The 17,323-nt window shown below is 37.3% G+C and overlaps 1 protein-coding gene across 10 annotated transcripts in view; it reads left to right on the top strand.

The window, feature by feature from the left end:
* The window catches only part of LOC113139970 (epidermal growth factor receptor substrate 15-like 1), a 71,370-nt gene that overhangs the window by 37,024 nt on the left and 17,023 nt on the right, over window positions 1–17,323 (top strand). For 7 of the 10 annotated variants that reach the window (XM_026323630.2, XM_026323631.2, XM_026323632.2 and 4 more), the window contains exons 18-23: window positions 2,745–2,850; window positions 3,186–3,236; window positions 10,516–10,652; window positions 11,552–11,615; window positions 13,709–13,851; window positions 14,217–14,310. In XM_026323630.2, coding sequence (XP_026179415.1) covers window positions 2,745–2,850; window positions 3,186–3,236; window positions 10,516–10,652; window positions 11,552–11,615; window positions 13,709–13,851; window positions 14,217–14,310 — 595 coding nt within the window. Of the gene's footprint in view, window positions 1–2,744; window positions 2,851–3,185; window positions 3,237–10,515; window positions 10,653–11,551; window positions 11,616–13,045; window positions 13,460–13,708; window positions 13,852–14,216; window positions 14,311–17,323 lie in introns of those variants that run through there. The other 3 variants (XM_026323634.2, XM_026323633.2, XM_026323636.2) reach the window with 2 other exon arrangements.

Raw genomic sequence — 17,323 nt, 5'->3', positions numbered from 1 at the left:
AGAGTCACAAATAATAATATTTCTAATCTGATAAAACACAAACAGTGATGATCTTTCATGACTGTTTGTCACACCCATGATTGTAATGGTAGTTAGGGAGTAAACATACAAAGTCATGGCAATTATGTTTTAATAAGTGGTTGAATCGCCTTTGGTAGCTATAGCCTCAAGCAAGTGCTTCTTATAGCTGTGGATCAGACCTGCACAACGTTCGGGAGGAATTTTGGAATTTTTCTATTGTGTCTTGAGGTCATTCTCCAGGATCTCACTTGGGTTGATATTTGGGCTCTGACTGGGCCACTCTAAAAGACAGACTTCTTGCTTCTGAAGCCATTCTGTCATAGATTTACTTCATGTCCTGCTGCATCACTTAGCTTTTTCTGAACGTCAGCTTGCAGACAGCCACCCTGACATTATCCAGTAGGATTCCTTGATAAACTTGGGGATTCATTGTCCCCTCCAAAATGCCAAGTGCTCCAGGTCCAGAGGCAGCAAAGCATCAAGATACAAGTTTAGCACGTGTTTACGGTTACCACCTACTTGTGATATAACTTTGCTCTTACCAAAAAAGCAGAAACAACCAGTGATAATGAAAATAGTGCCGCGCTGAACCAGTCATGTGGCTGGAACGTCAGTTAGGTTGACGCACACAACGCATAGCGTGGAGCGGCAGCCAGCAGCAGCACACATACTAGTGTTTGGGCTGCTGTCGCTGTGTAAGCCAGTATGTCAGGAGTGGAAGCCTGAGAAATAAAAATGTTCATGTTCACATTAAATTCAAACTCCTAGTATAATTTAAGTGAAAATGCTGCCCAGAAGAAAGAGCTATACGGCAGACTTCAGAGTGCATGTAATAAAGTATGCAGATGAAACAAAGTTTCACCCACCCCATGCTGGCAGCAGTTTAACATTACTTGACATGGATGAATAAATTTCATAATGCACTTCTGTTTGTTATTATGTCTAGCCTACGTTCTTCATAGGCTAATTTAGACTGTAATGAGTATATTTATAAATGCCAATTGTTATTTGTGACTTTGGTGAAGATCAGATCACATTTCATGATAAATTTATGTATGAAACCAGGAAACAGTGCCATTTCTTGCAACTGTACAGGTGCATCTCAATAAATCAGTCTGTGTGTAATGAGTCTATATAATATGTGAGTTTCACTTTTTGAATTGAATTACTGAAATAAATCAACTGTTTGATGATATTCTAATTTTTTGAGATGCACCTCTTTATTATATCCATTGTCTGACTTAGAAGCCCATAAACCTTTGGGTCATTATCATTTCAGAGCTTTACTTAGACTAATTTTATTATCACACATAATCACAGGATACTGGCAGCCTATTATTTTTTGCAAACTACATATTCAGTGAACAGTAAGTGTTTAGATATCATTTTAATAGCATAAAATATCACAAATTTTATATTTCATGGTTTTTAGGGTTCTTTCCAGTTTGAGACCATGAGTACAGAATAATTCTTTACAATTGTATACCATAATATGGTATTTTTGGCAGGAATTTGTCCAGGAACCATATATTCCTTCATCTGTCTCTTCTGTTCTCAGTTTCTTTATCCTCCTCCTATTTGCTAAGACCTGTTATCAGCTATCAGTAGAGTTCGACACGTGCGCTGATCTAATCCCACAATTTAGGACATTTTTAAACCTTGATTTTACTAGCATTATTGATGTCAAGCAGCTTTTATTCAAGATTTTAGCACTAAGCATATGTTCCTGTGGCTCCATAGTGATCAGGCTTAATTAGATGTAAGGGTGGCAGGTTGACTGTGAAATGTGCATGGCAGCTTATGAAATGAAAATATAGCAGCTACAGAAAGTATTCACACCACTTGATTTTTTTTTTCTCATTCTAAATTTAATTTTAAATTGCTGCAGTTCCCAATTCTCTTGCTTTGATTCTTCTTGAGATGTATATTGAACTTGACTGAAGACCACCTGCGGCAAAGTGATCTGAATGGACACTGTTTATAAAGGCACACATTTGTCCCACTATTCACACTGCATATCAGGACAAAAACATTCAAACACAATCGCTGCATAACTCTGTGATAATACAATAAAGAGATGAGATAAATTTTATTAAACTTTATTTAATTGTATGCGCAAACATACAGGTTCAGTGCCGGATAAATTATTGTAATTTGTTACATTGGATTTTACGTATATAGTCAAAGATCTATTAAACATGGAGCATAAGTTACTAAAATAGTAAAAACTGGAATGAAAACCACTTTGTGAACACTGATTTCAAATGTGATACATTACAGCCACTGTCACAGTCATATGTTGTTTTTAATTTTTTCAGCAAAACTGTCAACTGGGCTTCATTAAAATACAATAGAGCTGTTTTTACACAGAACAGAAATTTAATGTAGACCTACACATTGCAGCAGTGCGTGACTTCATTAATTACTGTTAAATTACTGTTAATTACTGTTAATATATACTATTAAATATCTTCATCCACATTTTCTCTAAATTTATGCACTTGTTTTTCCAAGGTATACAGTAATATTTGAGTAGTAGTAGTTGCTAAATAGATGCTAAATTTGGGATTTTACAGTTTAATATTGTTTTTCTTATTAATAATGTTTTATAGGCCTGCATCTAGTTCATTTTGTTAGTTTTATTCACCTTACTCACCAACTACTAAATAGATTAAAAAAACAATCTTATTCTGTTTCTTTCCTCATCTTTCTCCTTACTAAAGGAGGATCCATTCAAAGTGAAGCCATCAGTCTTCAACAGCCAACCTCAGGAGCTTCACACTGACCCCTTCCACTCTGAAGACCCCTTCAAAACAGATCCATTCAAAGGTTATCAACCCGCTTTAACTGCACCCTTCTTTTTGTCAGTTGTCATTTTTCATCTGGATATATTCGTCTCTTCTGCAACTTTCTTCTGTCATCTGTTTAATCTGCATCTCCTTGTCCTCTTCTTTCCATTTGTACAGTGTGCCTCTCCTCACCTCTTAACTTCTTGCTAACTCCATTTACAACTTTTTTTGTTTATAGTTTTATTTTGCCCCGACAGCTTCTGCTACATAAGCTGTCAGGCTTGAGTAGTTTCTGACTCTTCTGTGTCTTACTCCTCTTTTTCTCTTATTGTTTCCCTCTTGCTCTTCCTTCTCTGCTTGATTTCTCTCCTGTAGGTGACCCTTTCCAAAACGACCCTTTTGCAAAGCAGCCCAACACATCCACAGGTATTTACTTTAAGATAAGGAACTTAAATTTATTGCCTCAAAACCCAGTCAAGCCAGCATTTATTGTATCAAAATCCAGAACTATGTCATTTAATTTCAATGCAAGCCACTGGTGCTACATAATAACAGAGTAAAGCTAATAAATTAACTTTGAGTTGCATATTCCTGCTGAAATATAATTTTATGTTGTTTAACTGTAACTTATAAATAAAGCATTTCAATTTCAGTTTAATTCAATTCAATTCACTTTTATTTTTATAACATAAAATCACAAATTATTTCAAGGTACTTTACAGTGAAACTTGTTCAATATTATCTCCTTCCCATTATAAATTCTTCACATAGCTCAAATCACATACTCCAGTTTGTGAAGGGAATTATAGTAATTCAAGCTTTCATGGTGTGTTAAATCAGTTTTTTAACCTTGTAAAAGTATTGTCATCCAAGGGGGAAAAAGAACTGTATAATTCCCTGGTGAATGGTGTCTAAACCCATTCACGTCTCTAAAAATGGCCTGTGCTAAAGGTGGCAGCCTTGTCTTTTGTTGAAGTTCCTCTGTGTATGCATGCGTAAAACAGCAGTGTGTGCAGCTGTGACATCTGTCACACTTCCCTCTTCAGTGCTATTGTAGTTTCACCTCTGCTTAGTAGATGGAGGTCGCTGAAAGAAAGATCTGTCTTTTTGCGGGGCAACAAACCTCACACTGGTTTCATCTCCTGCAGGCTTCCATGTTGCCAGGGTTCGCACACATACAGATACTACATAAATGACTTTTGTCCTTTTATCCTGGTAAAGCTAGATTTACATATAACTGCTTACAAAACATGTCAAATAGAATCTGGCTTCTCATTGTATTGTAGCAAAAACGTGAGACTTCCTGTAAATCTATTTTATAAACCGTGATCCCAGATCAAACTTGCAGAAGTAATTCAGGGATCTCCTTAATAGAAGCATGCTTTCCAACAAATCCTTTTCCAACTCACTCTCATTTGAACAAATACAATTTGAGAACCAAATCATTCAAGTATCTTTGCCCTGCTGATCTCTATTCATATGTGAGAGGATCTGTAAGTGTTGAATATCATCACTGGATGAATGTATGTTGTTCCAACAAGAACAAGCAGCATTTTAACTTGACTCCAGCCAAGACAACTAACAATGTTTGAGAGTTTGACCCTGAGTGAGACGAGGCTCCAATCGGTTAGCTCATCTCGGCTTCAACAGGATGTTTCTGCAAGGTCAGAGTTGGGCCAATCATAGCTGTTTATCTGCAATGGGGCAGGGGCTTTACAGTCATCCAATCAGATTTAAACAAGCGTTGCACATACGAACTGACTCGTTCGTAACATTTCTCAATGCCAGTCCCAAGTCCGCAAATCATTCTACAACTGGCTTTTGCTGCTTACTCCATTCAAAAATATGCACAGAACTGGTGATAACATTGTGTATTCTCATGTTTTTACAACAAAAATGACAACTAGTTTGCGGACCATGCACTGGTCTCACTGTTGCTTTGCTTGAGTCATTTTATTTCTCTGATTGGTTTATTCTGCGTCCACTGGCCTATCCCGTGGAACTCGATCTCAACCAAGTTAATTGGGCTGGCCAGGCTCATTTCTCTGTGCCACTACATGTTTGAACTAACATGTTTTGCACGTAAGAACAATGTCAATTTTTTAATGTTGTCGGTCAGAAGTTGTTTAAAGTTACAGAAAACATTACCTCGAATTTTCTACTGAACTTTTCTGACCATTACATGATAATTATGTTAATATTGCAGCTTTTACTTGTATTGTGCTCTTAACTTTACCACACTACAGTATAGAGGGAATTATGGTTATTTTTGCCTCTTTAATGTAAGTGACTGCTTAGGTGTAATATCATATCATCCACTAAACTTGATTTTACTACAGTTAATTTAATTCAATTCAATCCAATTTTATTTGTATAGCACCAACTCACAATACAAATCATCTCAAGGCACTTTACAAAAACTAAAAACCCAACAAATCCCTTATGAGCAAGCACTTGGCGACAGTGGAGAGGAATAACTCCCTTTAACGGAAGAAAAAACCTCCAGCAGAAGAACCGGGCTCAGTTTGTGCGGCCATCTGCTTCGACCGTTTGGGGTGAGTGGCTAGAGGAGAGAGAAAAGAACAGCAACAATAAACAACAAATAGACACTGCAGGTTGGTGGGGCCAGTAACTGCACATCAGTGATATACAGCTCCAGGACCAAAAGCACAAAAAAAAACAAACTACTGAAACTGGCCTGGACAAAAATGATGGTACCCCTAGAAAAGATAGAAAACAATTTGACCATAGAGACATGTTAAACTAAAGTGTGTCCTGTAATTAGCATCACAGGTGTCTTCCAGGGACGGTTCTTTGAGTTTTTTCTTGGGGGTGCCAGATAGGGGCATAGACTATGTGAGGGTGGCATACTGAATTAACCATCATGTACTGTTTGGGATGTTTTCATCCACCAAGGGTCATTTTTCACTCTTAATTTGGCCATAACTTTCACTGTATTTCAGCAAATGGAATGATTTTTGGTGATAAACCTTAATTTGACATAAATTTTGGAAATATGATTTAGAAATTTTCCATAGGGTTAATAATACACTGTAGGCAAATTCACAACCTTTCATTATGTTCGGGATGAAAACATACACTAAATTAAACTGCTGTAAAAATATATCAGATTAATATTTTTTTCAACTTTTTTTTTACATAAATCTGTTAATCAACTTCAGTTCTGATCGAAACTACTAAATGTTTTTAAAAAGGATTTTAACTTTAAATGCCATTTTCACAGGTGATATCACGGATTTGGGGAAAAAACACAAAATGACTTATTTTCAATATAAAAAGTGATTGTGGACTGGATATTTTTTTAGCTTTTATAACAGTCTTGGATATGTCAAAGATTAGTACCGGCACTAATTTTGATGTTAGTTTTTGTGCAGCATCAGATTAAACATTTTTCTGACTAATTTACTGTTCGTGAATGTTTTGGCCCCATTAACTGCCATTATAACGACATTTTTTGACTGCACAGCCATGACACTATATAATCATCTTGATGGTTGGTGGTTTCCCCTGTTGGGAAGAGGTAAAATTTGTTTTACTCTTGACAACCAAGTGGCCCCATTAACCCTTTACACAGGCCTGTGTGTAGAAAGCTTAGTTTCTGGCTTTTATATGGAGTTTTGCATGGGCTATATCAGCATATTATAGTGTGTGTGTGTGTGTGTGTGTGTGTCAGTCATTTTTACATCTATGTGGAAACAAATAAATGACAATTAATTGAACACACATTCAAGTTCTGGTTGGGGGCCAGGCAGGGGGGCCAATTAGCTTGTTCACAACTCGATTGATTTTACCACAATACTATCGACACGTGGCTGCGAATTTCTGTCCTTCAAAATAGGATTGCATGTACTAATAATTACAGATTGTGTAGTGAAAGCATATTGATCTTAATTTTGCTGTTTGCCACTTGCTATTTGTTTTGTTAAAATTTTTCTTATTTAAATCACTTCTTAAAATAATATGTACAACAAATATATATATATAATTATATAATCACACACTACAGAGGGGCGAGAAACAGCAATCACAAGTAGCAGAGTAATATTTGCAGTGTAACTGTAAATATAAGTACTGGATAAAAACGTGTTTAAAACCCAAGTCCTATGACCGCCAAGGATTACCCTCCTGTCTCCCTTTCTGAGTGGCGTGACCTACTCACAGAAAGAAGTGTAAGTTTAGTAATTCTCCAACTTATGGGCTGAAATGCTGAAAGTTCTTTTAAATTTATTTTTACTACTAGCGGTTGTTGTAGGTCTAGTGGATGAGAACAAGTAGCTGGACGAAAGATAGTTTGTCTGACGTAGAATAGCTATATAAATAAAAGTTTAATAAGTAAGAGTTTAGAGAGACCTTGCTTTACTCTTCTTTAGGGCTAATGCATCCAACATGTCAAAATGCTTTTTTTTTTTTTTGCGTAACTTAAGCATTGGTGTAGGGAGAGGAAGATGTTTGGGATGTTTGGGACCCCTGGAAGGCACATTTTGTGCTGATGTTGATGGCACAAAAAAATGAATAAGGATTTATTTTGACGTACAAATAAGTACTCAAATTAATATTTATTAAATTACTATCCATTGCTATAAGTAATATATTTCAATAATCAAATGCACCAAAATGTAAAACAGATATGACTTAAAGTCTTCTGCAAAGAGGGATGGGGTAGGATGATGATCTTTAGCAGGCAGGCTCATGGGGTATGGTGTGCTGCTGGGGGACCATGAGAGGCAACAGAGCTGTGGGCTGAGGGACTAGCCAGGAAAGGCCAGGGCTGGCAGCAGAGGCTGCCCCGAGGGGCGCTCGTTTTCTGCAGCTGGGGCGGGAGCCACCAGGCAGTGTGCAGGAAGTGTCTGCCAGGATAATGTCTTCAGCCGATTGCTGCTCCCAGTCGCTTATGGCCGGTGCTTGGGCCTCTAGTCTTACAGTACGGTCCCCCGACTTGACCTCAGACATCTCCTGAGCCGTCAGCGCCCGGGTCTTCTTGGTGTTCATTCGGACTTTGCCGGTTTTTCGGGCGTAATTAATGTCAGCCAGGTGGGCCAGGTCAGCTGAAATCCAGCCTGATGCTACTAAGGGATGGGTAAGGTAGGGATTAGAATGGGGGGTGCAGGAGGGAGAGGTGTACGCTGGTGGGTGGGGGCATGGACCAGGCACATGGGATGGGCGGCAGGCTGGGATGAGGGTGAGGTGAAGATGTAGTGTCAAGTGGTCTTGAGGGCAACATTGTAAAGGTGATCAGTAGGTGGGTGTTTAGCATCAGGTGTGGCCTGTCAAAATGCGTGGAGGGGCCAAGGTCCCACACATTGGTCCGGACAGCATGACCCATGACCAGTCAATGGCAGTTGGGTATATGCTGAAAGATCTCCTGTAATACTAGAGAAAATCTGGGTCGCAAACTTCACGAAGTTCGCAACAAATCATTTCCTAAACAGCTCCCTGTCCATGTACCCTGCTGGCGACTTCCCATTAGGGACCCCTACCTTGTTATAGGGGCCCCTGGATATCGCCACTTGTAGATAATGAAAAGAGGGACATCCTCCTCAGCCTAATTAAAGCAGGCCAGGACAGTGATGTGGCCCCTGGGCCTGACGTTAGGCGTGTTTAGTCTTGCACAAGGACTTTTCTCCTAGTCTAAGCCAGCTGAAACCCTGTCTCTTCACAGTTTTAGATTTGGCGGGGCTTCTCCCTTAACCCGTGCACCTCCAGGGTGGTGGTGAGAAGTCTGAAGTAGTCTTCAATGGGCCCCCTCTTGGCACAGGATGCCCTCTCATGGTCAATAATGTCTGGAGTCCTAGATGTGAGGCGATGGTGATGCCGCTTCCTGAAATTAATTCACCACATCTGGCCAAGCACTGTCTTTGGTGACTCTGGGTGGCAGATGTTGTAAATGGCCAGAGCATGGGCCACAAACCTCAGGCTTTGTCAGAGGAAACCCATGACACGCAGAATACAAACAGTAGATGAGAATATCCTAGTGGAGGATAATCAGATCTTCAGTAGTGAGAAGTGTCCTCTGACCCGGCGCACTATCAGAAGACACTCGTCCACTGTGTCACTCAGGGTGGTATTGGGATGCCAAACTGTTTAGCTTCCTGCCTCACACTGAGCCTGCCTGCTTCTACCTCCCGTAACGCCAGTGCCATGTCCTCCAGGGTTCACTTCCTTGTCTTCCTCTCCCGTTTTCCCAACTGGTGGATGTTAGGCATCTATAATTAACAGTACAGAAAGCTCAAACTTTGGTGAAAAAGCACAAATGAAATCTTTTATATGGACAAATAACTTTTTAAATAATAACAAGCACAGCAAACATATTTGCCACATGAATAGCTAATGAATATTTGCTTTAACTGAGTCCGCAGTACAATTTCTACATACATTTTTTAAAAAACATCTTTATGCTTTTGTGGTAAAAATAAAACACACACACTGTCTCTCTCTCATGCACACATATGCATACACACACATAAATACATATTACACATACCTTTCTTCTATTATTTATTTATTTATTTGTCCCTTTCTTTTTCTGAGCTTTCGGATGTCTTATCTGTCCTGGCTGTCTCGCATATTTAGTCTCTGTTCTTAGCGTCTATTTAGTTCAGAAAATAAAATAATAACTAGAAACATCACGTTTATCTACGTTTATCTAAGTAATATAGCCTGATATATATTTTAATCATAAGTGTTCACTGTGAACCCACACAAAATATTTTCTCTTTCCTCTCGCACTTTGTTACGCCAACCCACACACATGCACACAAAAACACACACATGCACAGCTTGTTATTTCAAATCAAACAGCATAAAAGAGCTTTGAGCATTATTAACAACAATTTGTATTGGCTACTAGTAGCAGCTAGATTTTTTAAGGTTAGATATTTGTTCAATACACCTTACAGTGTTAAAAAATGTCTTCAAGTGCATTCACTAAGAGCTTTCCCACAAGTGCAGTTTTCCTCCAATCATCCTGCTTCTGTGCATGGTTCCAAGGAAGTTTATGTGACATTATCATTATACTTTCATTAGCTAGACAAAATGGCGTCAAGCAAAAAGAAAGGCACACTTTAGAGGGGGAAAGAGTGGCACTCTGCAAGGAAACTTTCGTATACATTTTAGACACTTAAATATCCATATAAACAAATGGAATTTGTCATATAAATACTTTATTGTGCGTAAATTACTTCCATTCGCCATTTAGTTAGCCATCAAAAACAATCCCCACTAAAGGACAAGAAAATGCGTCAGACCAGATGTGATTGGGTTTGGAAAACAGCAGCGAAGGGCCATTGGAATTGGACACAGTTCCACTAGCTCCTTCACTGTGGGCAGGGCATTGAGGGAGAGACACATGTTTGGTCCCTCAGGGCACGATGAATTCCTGCTCTTAAAATACGTCCTAGCTAGCCATTCTTGTTGCACTCTTTCTTGTGTGTAAAATTGCCAGAAAGACTCAAAAGGGACTTTTGTATTTTGGACAGCACAAACATTTGTTGAATGTCCTTCCACTGCCCACATCAGTGTAGTGCTACCACAGAAACTGGCATCTTAACTCTCTCTTTATAAAATATTATGTTGCGTATGGAAGACTGGTACTTACTGGTTATTTGAAATTGCTGAGCAATCCAAGGTCTCCTAGTCCCAGAGGGAGGAGTTCAGCAACTGATGTCATCCATTGTTTCTGCTGCAGATCCTTTTGGAGGGGACCCGTTCAAAGAGACAGATCCATTCAAGGCTTCGTCCGAAGATTTCTTCAAGAAGACTACAAAACTGGATCCCTTTTCCACACCAGACCCCTTCAGTAAAAGTGCCACATTACCTTCCAAGGTACTTGTTGAACATTAAGGACAAGAGCATGGAATTTTGGTTTAAATAATTATAGACAGTTATAGACACTAATTTTAAGATGTTGCTCCTGGAGCCTTGTTTTTATGCATGGGTAGAGTCTAGACTCTTAAGTATTTGGACAGTAACACATTGAAAACAGAATAATGAGCGTAGATCACCTTTATTAATCCCTGTTGGGAAATTCAGGTAGTCTTGTAGTGAAAGTTCTAAGTAGTAAAAATTAGTCAGAAACAATCCAGTTCATGTTGGTTAGTCTTTTAAAAGTATCTTTTAAAAGTAATAGGAGTGCTACACATGTATTTAACAAAATGATGAGTAAAAGCTATTCCAGTTTTAAAAGCTCTGGTCGCATTTGGCATATCTTTTGGACTGTTGTCCTACTGAGTGATGAAAATGTGTTTTAAGGCATTTGGCTGAATCAGAGCATGCAGACTGTTCCTGTTCCATCGTTAGTGTTAGTTCCACTGGCAGCCATGCATGCCACATCAGAACCACCATGTTTTTACAGATGATGTGGTATGCTTTGGGTCACAAGCTCTTCCTTAATTTTTGTCCATGCTCTCCTCTTTTTATCATATTGGTAGAAGTTGATTTTTGTCCAAAGTACATTGTTCCATCCTGAAGAACATTCTTGACTTAAGCCATAGTACAATACATACATTCATACATATACATAAATGGGTGCTGCAAGGATCTCTGTGATTTCTGGTAGCGCCTATTCAACAGCTCAGTCTGAACATGAAGAAATAAAAATGTGGGTGAATTAAAAATTTATATTCATAAAGGGAAAACAGCACTCAAGATACAATGTATGCTTTTGTTTGTCTTACTATTAAATGAATATGTTCTCAATAATGTTATTTTTATCCTTCCTATAGCCAACCAGTCATTTCACAAGCAATGACCCATTCTCTTCAAGCAACCCAAAAGCTAAGTGTTCAGGTATGATTTAACACTTTATTTCCCCAACTCTGCAGTCTGTGAACTCTTTTTTTTTTCATCCAAAAATGAAAAAGTCTTTGTCCACTTCAGCATTAAATACTAATACAAAACTTATACAAAAGTATTGCAAAATGTTAAGGCCATGGGAAACATTACAAGTATTAGCATTTCATGCTGGTGGGTCATAACCAGGTTGTAAATAATGCTTCAAAATGCCAAAAGAAGAACCAGGAGCAAGTGACAAAAAATAGAGAGTAGGCAATTTATTGAAAACTGCATTTAACCCTCTGGGGTCTAAGGATGTTTTGGGGCCCTGGACAAGTTTTGAAATGCCCTGACATTTGTGCTTTTTTCAGTTGCTTTTAAACATATTTATGGCTAAACTCTGATCACACTGTAATCAGCACAAACTGGGCTACAATAATATGTGAGCATGTTTATACATGATTGTGTTTTTGAGAAAACTGTTTATGTATGGTTAGTGAAAAACACAAATCTTTAAGTCAGGCCATAAAAATAAGGCCATAAAACACATACAGAATATTGGGTCACAAGACTTTTGAGAACTGCATCTTGTAGCCTAGAGGTTTTGCTTCAAAATGATGTGAACATCATCTTGTTCACTCATTCACAGAAAACAATGCACTAATTAGATTTTTCTAAGGCCCTTTTTTTGTATAAAGGACTTATGCAATAAGGTGTGCCTGATCATGAATAATCATGTGATTTACCTGAGAAGACAAAGCAGGCTGCATAATGAGCCTTCAGTCAGGAATGTGGCTGAGAGGGAATTACTCGTCAGGAATTATATCCTCCACTGGGACTCATATGTAATCTTTATTCGCGTTATTCCTCTAACGAGAAAGTAAACTCTTCGTCACTGTCTGGAACCATACAAAGCGCTTCTTCACCCTTGCAGCGTGCCATCATCCAAACGTGCAGAAAAAGTAAATTCTGTGATGAAGCTTGACATTTTATGCCATTTCTCTGGGGCGTGCAAATAATTACCTGGCTCACCTCAGATTATTTTCATATGAACAGTGCGCTCAGTGCAAGGTGGGATCACATTAGCTACAATGAGGTGAAACAGGTGAAACCGTACTGCTCCTTAGTTTCATACGGATTACATAAAAACAGATTATTTGTTTTTGACTTGAATTGTTTAAGACATTTCAAGCTTTCTATGCATATATTTCTCATGTCTTTGAGGCAAATATTCGCTGAGATTCAGGTTGTTTTAGTTACGTGTTTGTGAAGAGAGGTGACAGACACAGAGAAGACTTTCTTTATTTTACAAAAGCACAGGGTTTTGTTGTTATTATGAGTCTATACAACTAAAACTAGACCCTTTACAGATTCGAATGCTATATTGCTCTTATCTAAACGATCAAAACTGACAGAGTAATTTAAGTTCTTTTCGGTGTTATCAGGAGAAGATGCCACAATCCACGCCACGACCCCAGAGGATTAAAGTCAATCAGGCTGTTCAAATGCTGGCTGCTGATCAAAAGTTTAACACCATAGCCCAAAAAAAACCCAAAAGAGGACTAAAAGTGTCAAAATGGACTGGTGTGTAGCCCCACTGTTCCTGATCACTTCAAACATTTGTTTGCGACTGTTTCCAGGCATCTGCATCTGTATTTCCCCTGGCACATTTACTGAATTTCAAAAGCACTTAAAGCACTGACCAATATAGGACAGACAGATTTTTTTTTTTTTTTTTCTGCCGCTGTCTCTTTGTCATGAGAATCATGTCCAGAGATAGTCCAGAGTTGTTGTCAAAGTGAGATGTGGTCTCACTTGGGCAGAAAGTCCATTTGATTTCAGCAAGGGGCAGTGTTGCCTTTGTATAGTATATGGGGGACACAATGGAGCTCCCAACCCAACACTATTCAGACTTTTTACAACAGAGCCGCAAGAAAAACATCCGGCTGAAGTCTGGTCCGTGTTCCACGGGCAAGTTTGCATTCTTACATGCAGCTGACCAAGATTATGTCTAGCAATGTTCATGTCTGAAAGCATGCCACGAAATATGGTAAGTATTTCTAAATGCATTTGTTTATAAAAATGTGTAGTAATGATGTCCTTTTCAGACCTGTTTGGCACATTGGACCCATTTGGCAGCAGTTCATTCAGCAGCTGTAACAGCTCTGCTGGATTTGCAGACTTCAGCCAAATGTCGAAGCTCAGAGACCCTTTTGAGGGCAGGGCCAGCTGGCTTCCAGAGTACCAGAAGGTACAATTCTTAAAATGTATATTGTACCAAATGCTCAAATGTTAAAAGTAAAATGTTTCATATTTATGTACAATTATTACAGGTCTTTTCTACCTTTTTCCCATGGAATATTAGGATTAATATTGCTGTACATGTACAGGAAATAATTTATCATTATTGTTTTATTAGTATTCATTTTATCAATTTTTTAAATTAAAATTGCTAAAAGAAACTGGGTTCTAGGATTATCTTTTATCATTTGTCTTTTGTCAGGACTCTTACCGTATACGCTATATTTTATCACTGCTTGTCACATAATAGTATATTGAATTTACTGATGCGTATTAGTAGAACCACATAATGTTTCTCTCACTCTGTCTTTCTAGTCAGTGTTTGTTGATGACCCATTCAGCAGGAAGAATGACACACCAGCTCTGCCACCAAAGAAAAGTATTCCCCCAAGACCTAAACCTCCCAGTGGTGAGTGTCGCACTACACAGGCAGAGTTGTTTGACTGTGTGAATATCTACTGTGCTTTATTGTCCATTGCAATAGTGTGCACCACAGTTAACCTAGAAATTGCACTAAAAACCCATTATTATAATTTGATCTTTCCAGAAAGTGAGATGAAAAGCCTTTGTGAGAACAGATGTGCCTGAGGAATATAATAGCAAGGACATATGTGTGTTTGTGTGATTTTAATGAGCAAGTAATGATTTAAAAAATATAAAAAGGAATATTCAAAAGAAAATACATTCTAAAAGAAAAAAGAAAAGATAGATGGAATTGTTGTTAAACTGCAAATCTCATCGTAATTCTGGGGGTTCATGGGTCTTTAGGGTTGGGTTCACAAGTGTGAGTGGATCATATTGCACTCCTTTATTTGAGGAGCTTTAAATCTAAATATGACATATTGCACTTCCTTAGTTATATGTGCATGTAGATTGTTCGCTTTTTGTCTAAATCAATTGTACAAAATTCTGCAAGAAAAAAAAAATTCTGTGATCAGTGTTTTTTTATATAATTATTTTTACCCCTAAGAGATATAATCATTTCAAACATTTACGTAACTTATGAGCTCCCATTATTGCTTAGATTCTTATATCTCTATAGAGAAATAAATAATACAAACTATAATAAAGAATGGTGTTAGGAGTTCAGGTAAAAAATTTTAAACGGAGAGAAAGAATAATAAAATAAATATAAGTAATAAATATACCGTATTTTCCAGGCTATTTGCAAAAACAGCCTTGTTGACTGTTACATATATTATAGTCTAAATTAGCTTACAAAGAATATAGGCTAAGCATAACAACAAGCAGACAACAACATTACAAAATTCATTCATCTTTGTCAAGTAACGTTAAACAACTGTGCCAACGTTGGAGTGGGTGGACAGCGTCTCCTCCTCCTCTCCCAGGTTGAATGCCAACACTTACCAGACTTTGTTTCAGCTGCATACTTTACCTACAGTAAAGCTTTTTCTCATTTTCACTTGTGTTACACTAGGAGTTGTAGTTTAGCCTGAACATAAATGTTTTTTACTTCCTCTCTGGTATAATATTATCTTCAATTGAACCATGAGTGCCATCTAACGTTAGTGACTACTCCACAAAATTACTATAAATATACACATATAAGTTGCAGGACAAGCCAGAGGAGTAAAAAAAAGTGCAACTTTGTCTGGAAAATACTGTTTAAAATAAACACAATTATGTTAATTCATTGATAGTGGGTCGTTTCAAGGCAGGTACAGAAGAGTGCAGTGCATGATGGGCATGATACTTGACAATGTCTCAATCTCTTAAGAATGATACTCACCTCTTCTACTCAATCGTGATTCATTCATAACTTGTAATGTTCAACATGACTTCAATGTAGTGTGCGAATGATGATTTTGTGACCAGCTTCCGTACTTAATTGTAACCATTTGTCCGCTGATCTCTCGATATGTTTATATAGTGTTTTTTCATTGTAGTGTATTTCTCTTTCCTAGTTTGTTTGTTCTGATTCTTGAAATAATCATAGCCATTCATTTTTATTTAGTGGACACCTGGTATAGCTAACATTCCTTTTTTCCAAATCTCAGGTCTAATACATAGTATCTTAGTATGAAAAGGGTTAGGGTTAGATTCCTTGACAATTTTAAACTTAATGCAAGTGACAGTATGAAAAGAATTTTATTCTAGATTAAAGTAATAGGGCAATATATTATGAGATTTCTCAATGGCATCTTTAATGTTGTGTTTAGTTGAAATGTTTAAATGTCTTCTTTTTAACCAGATGAAAGCTTGTTGTCTTTTTTTTTTTTTCAACATAGAAAGTGCAATCTCAAACTCTGCTCTAATCTGTAAACAGGAAAGAATGTGACTGTGGGTACAGAGAAGATAAAAGCCTTCTCATGTTTGCCAAGCACTCTATCACACACTACATTTCTATGTTATTTTTCAGTTTCAACATTGTCAGCCTACTAATCAAATGTTTTTATTGTACCTTTTATACATGGTAATGCAATTCAAAATGGCAGAGATAAAAAAAAAAAGAATAACAAAATAAAATTCCAAAAAATTAATTAAAATAGATAAAGACTTGATCAAATAAGTTGGATCTAATGATAAAATATATAAGTGAATAATATACACAATTGTGAGTTTTGTAAGTTGCCTGGAAGTTTGCGCTTGTCATTACTCAGATGTCGTTGTGATACAGGACCACATTAATTCACTTTCCCAACAATTTTAACATAAGATCAGTCCCATTTGTCATACTAAGCTACTAGTTAAACTAGAAACATTTCAAATTGTAAAGTAAATATAGTTTTTTAATTAATTTTAATTGATTTTAGATATGAGGTACTCATATATTTGAACTAATAACTTAATGCAAAGCTATTAAACATGGTGCATCTAGTGTTGCTCTTTTCTTTTGGATTTTTATCAATGAAGTTAGTAGCTTTTTTCAATGTGTGTTCATCTGTTTTTCCTAACACTGCTAATGCCAAAAATACCTACCAAACAGTCAGTGTTTAGCTCAACAAAGACAAAGCATTTTGTGAAATTTTTGTTGTAACATTCAGTCATCACATACATTTTTAAACTGAGCTTTTACATTTGAGTAAAAATGAAGATGTTTCACAATAAATTTACCTCCAATAAAATGTGCTATAATTAAAGTTTCCCAGTTCTGACTACTTTGCAGATATTTTCAAATGTGTCTCCAGTGTCTTCAGAATGTATTCAGACCCCTTCACTGTGGCCACACTTACTATTACACTATCTCACATGCTTACTGACTCAGTGGCTGTAGAAGATTGTTACAGTTGTGATACCATCCTTTTCATTTGTTGAAGCAGAACAGTCAGACTCAAACAGCTGTCAGTCAGGCTCATCTTTGTTTGTCATGACACCTAAGGGCTGAAATTCACATCAATTCTCTTGCTGTTTGTGTAGATTTCCTATTATTATTGTTTAAAAAATATTGCTCTGATGTTCAC

The sequence above is a fragment of the Mastacembelus armatus genome, chromosome 4 (assembly GCF_900324485.2).
Source record: "Mastacembelus armatus chromosome 4, fMasArm1.2, whole genome shotgun sequence".
NCBI classification, from domain to species: Eukaryota; Metazoa; Chordata; class Actinopteri; order Synbranchiformes; family Mastacembelidae; genus Mastacembelus; species Mastacembelus armatus.
This window is presented reverse-complemented; position numbering and strand designations above follow the sequence as displayed.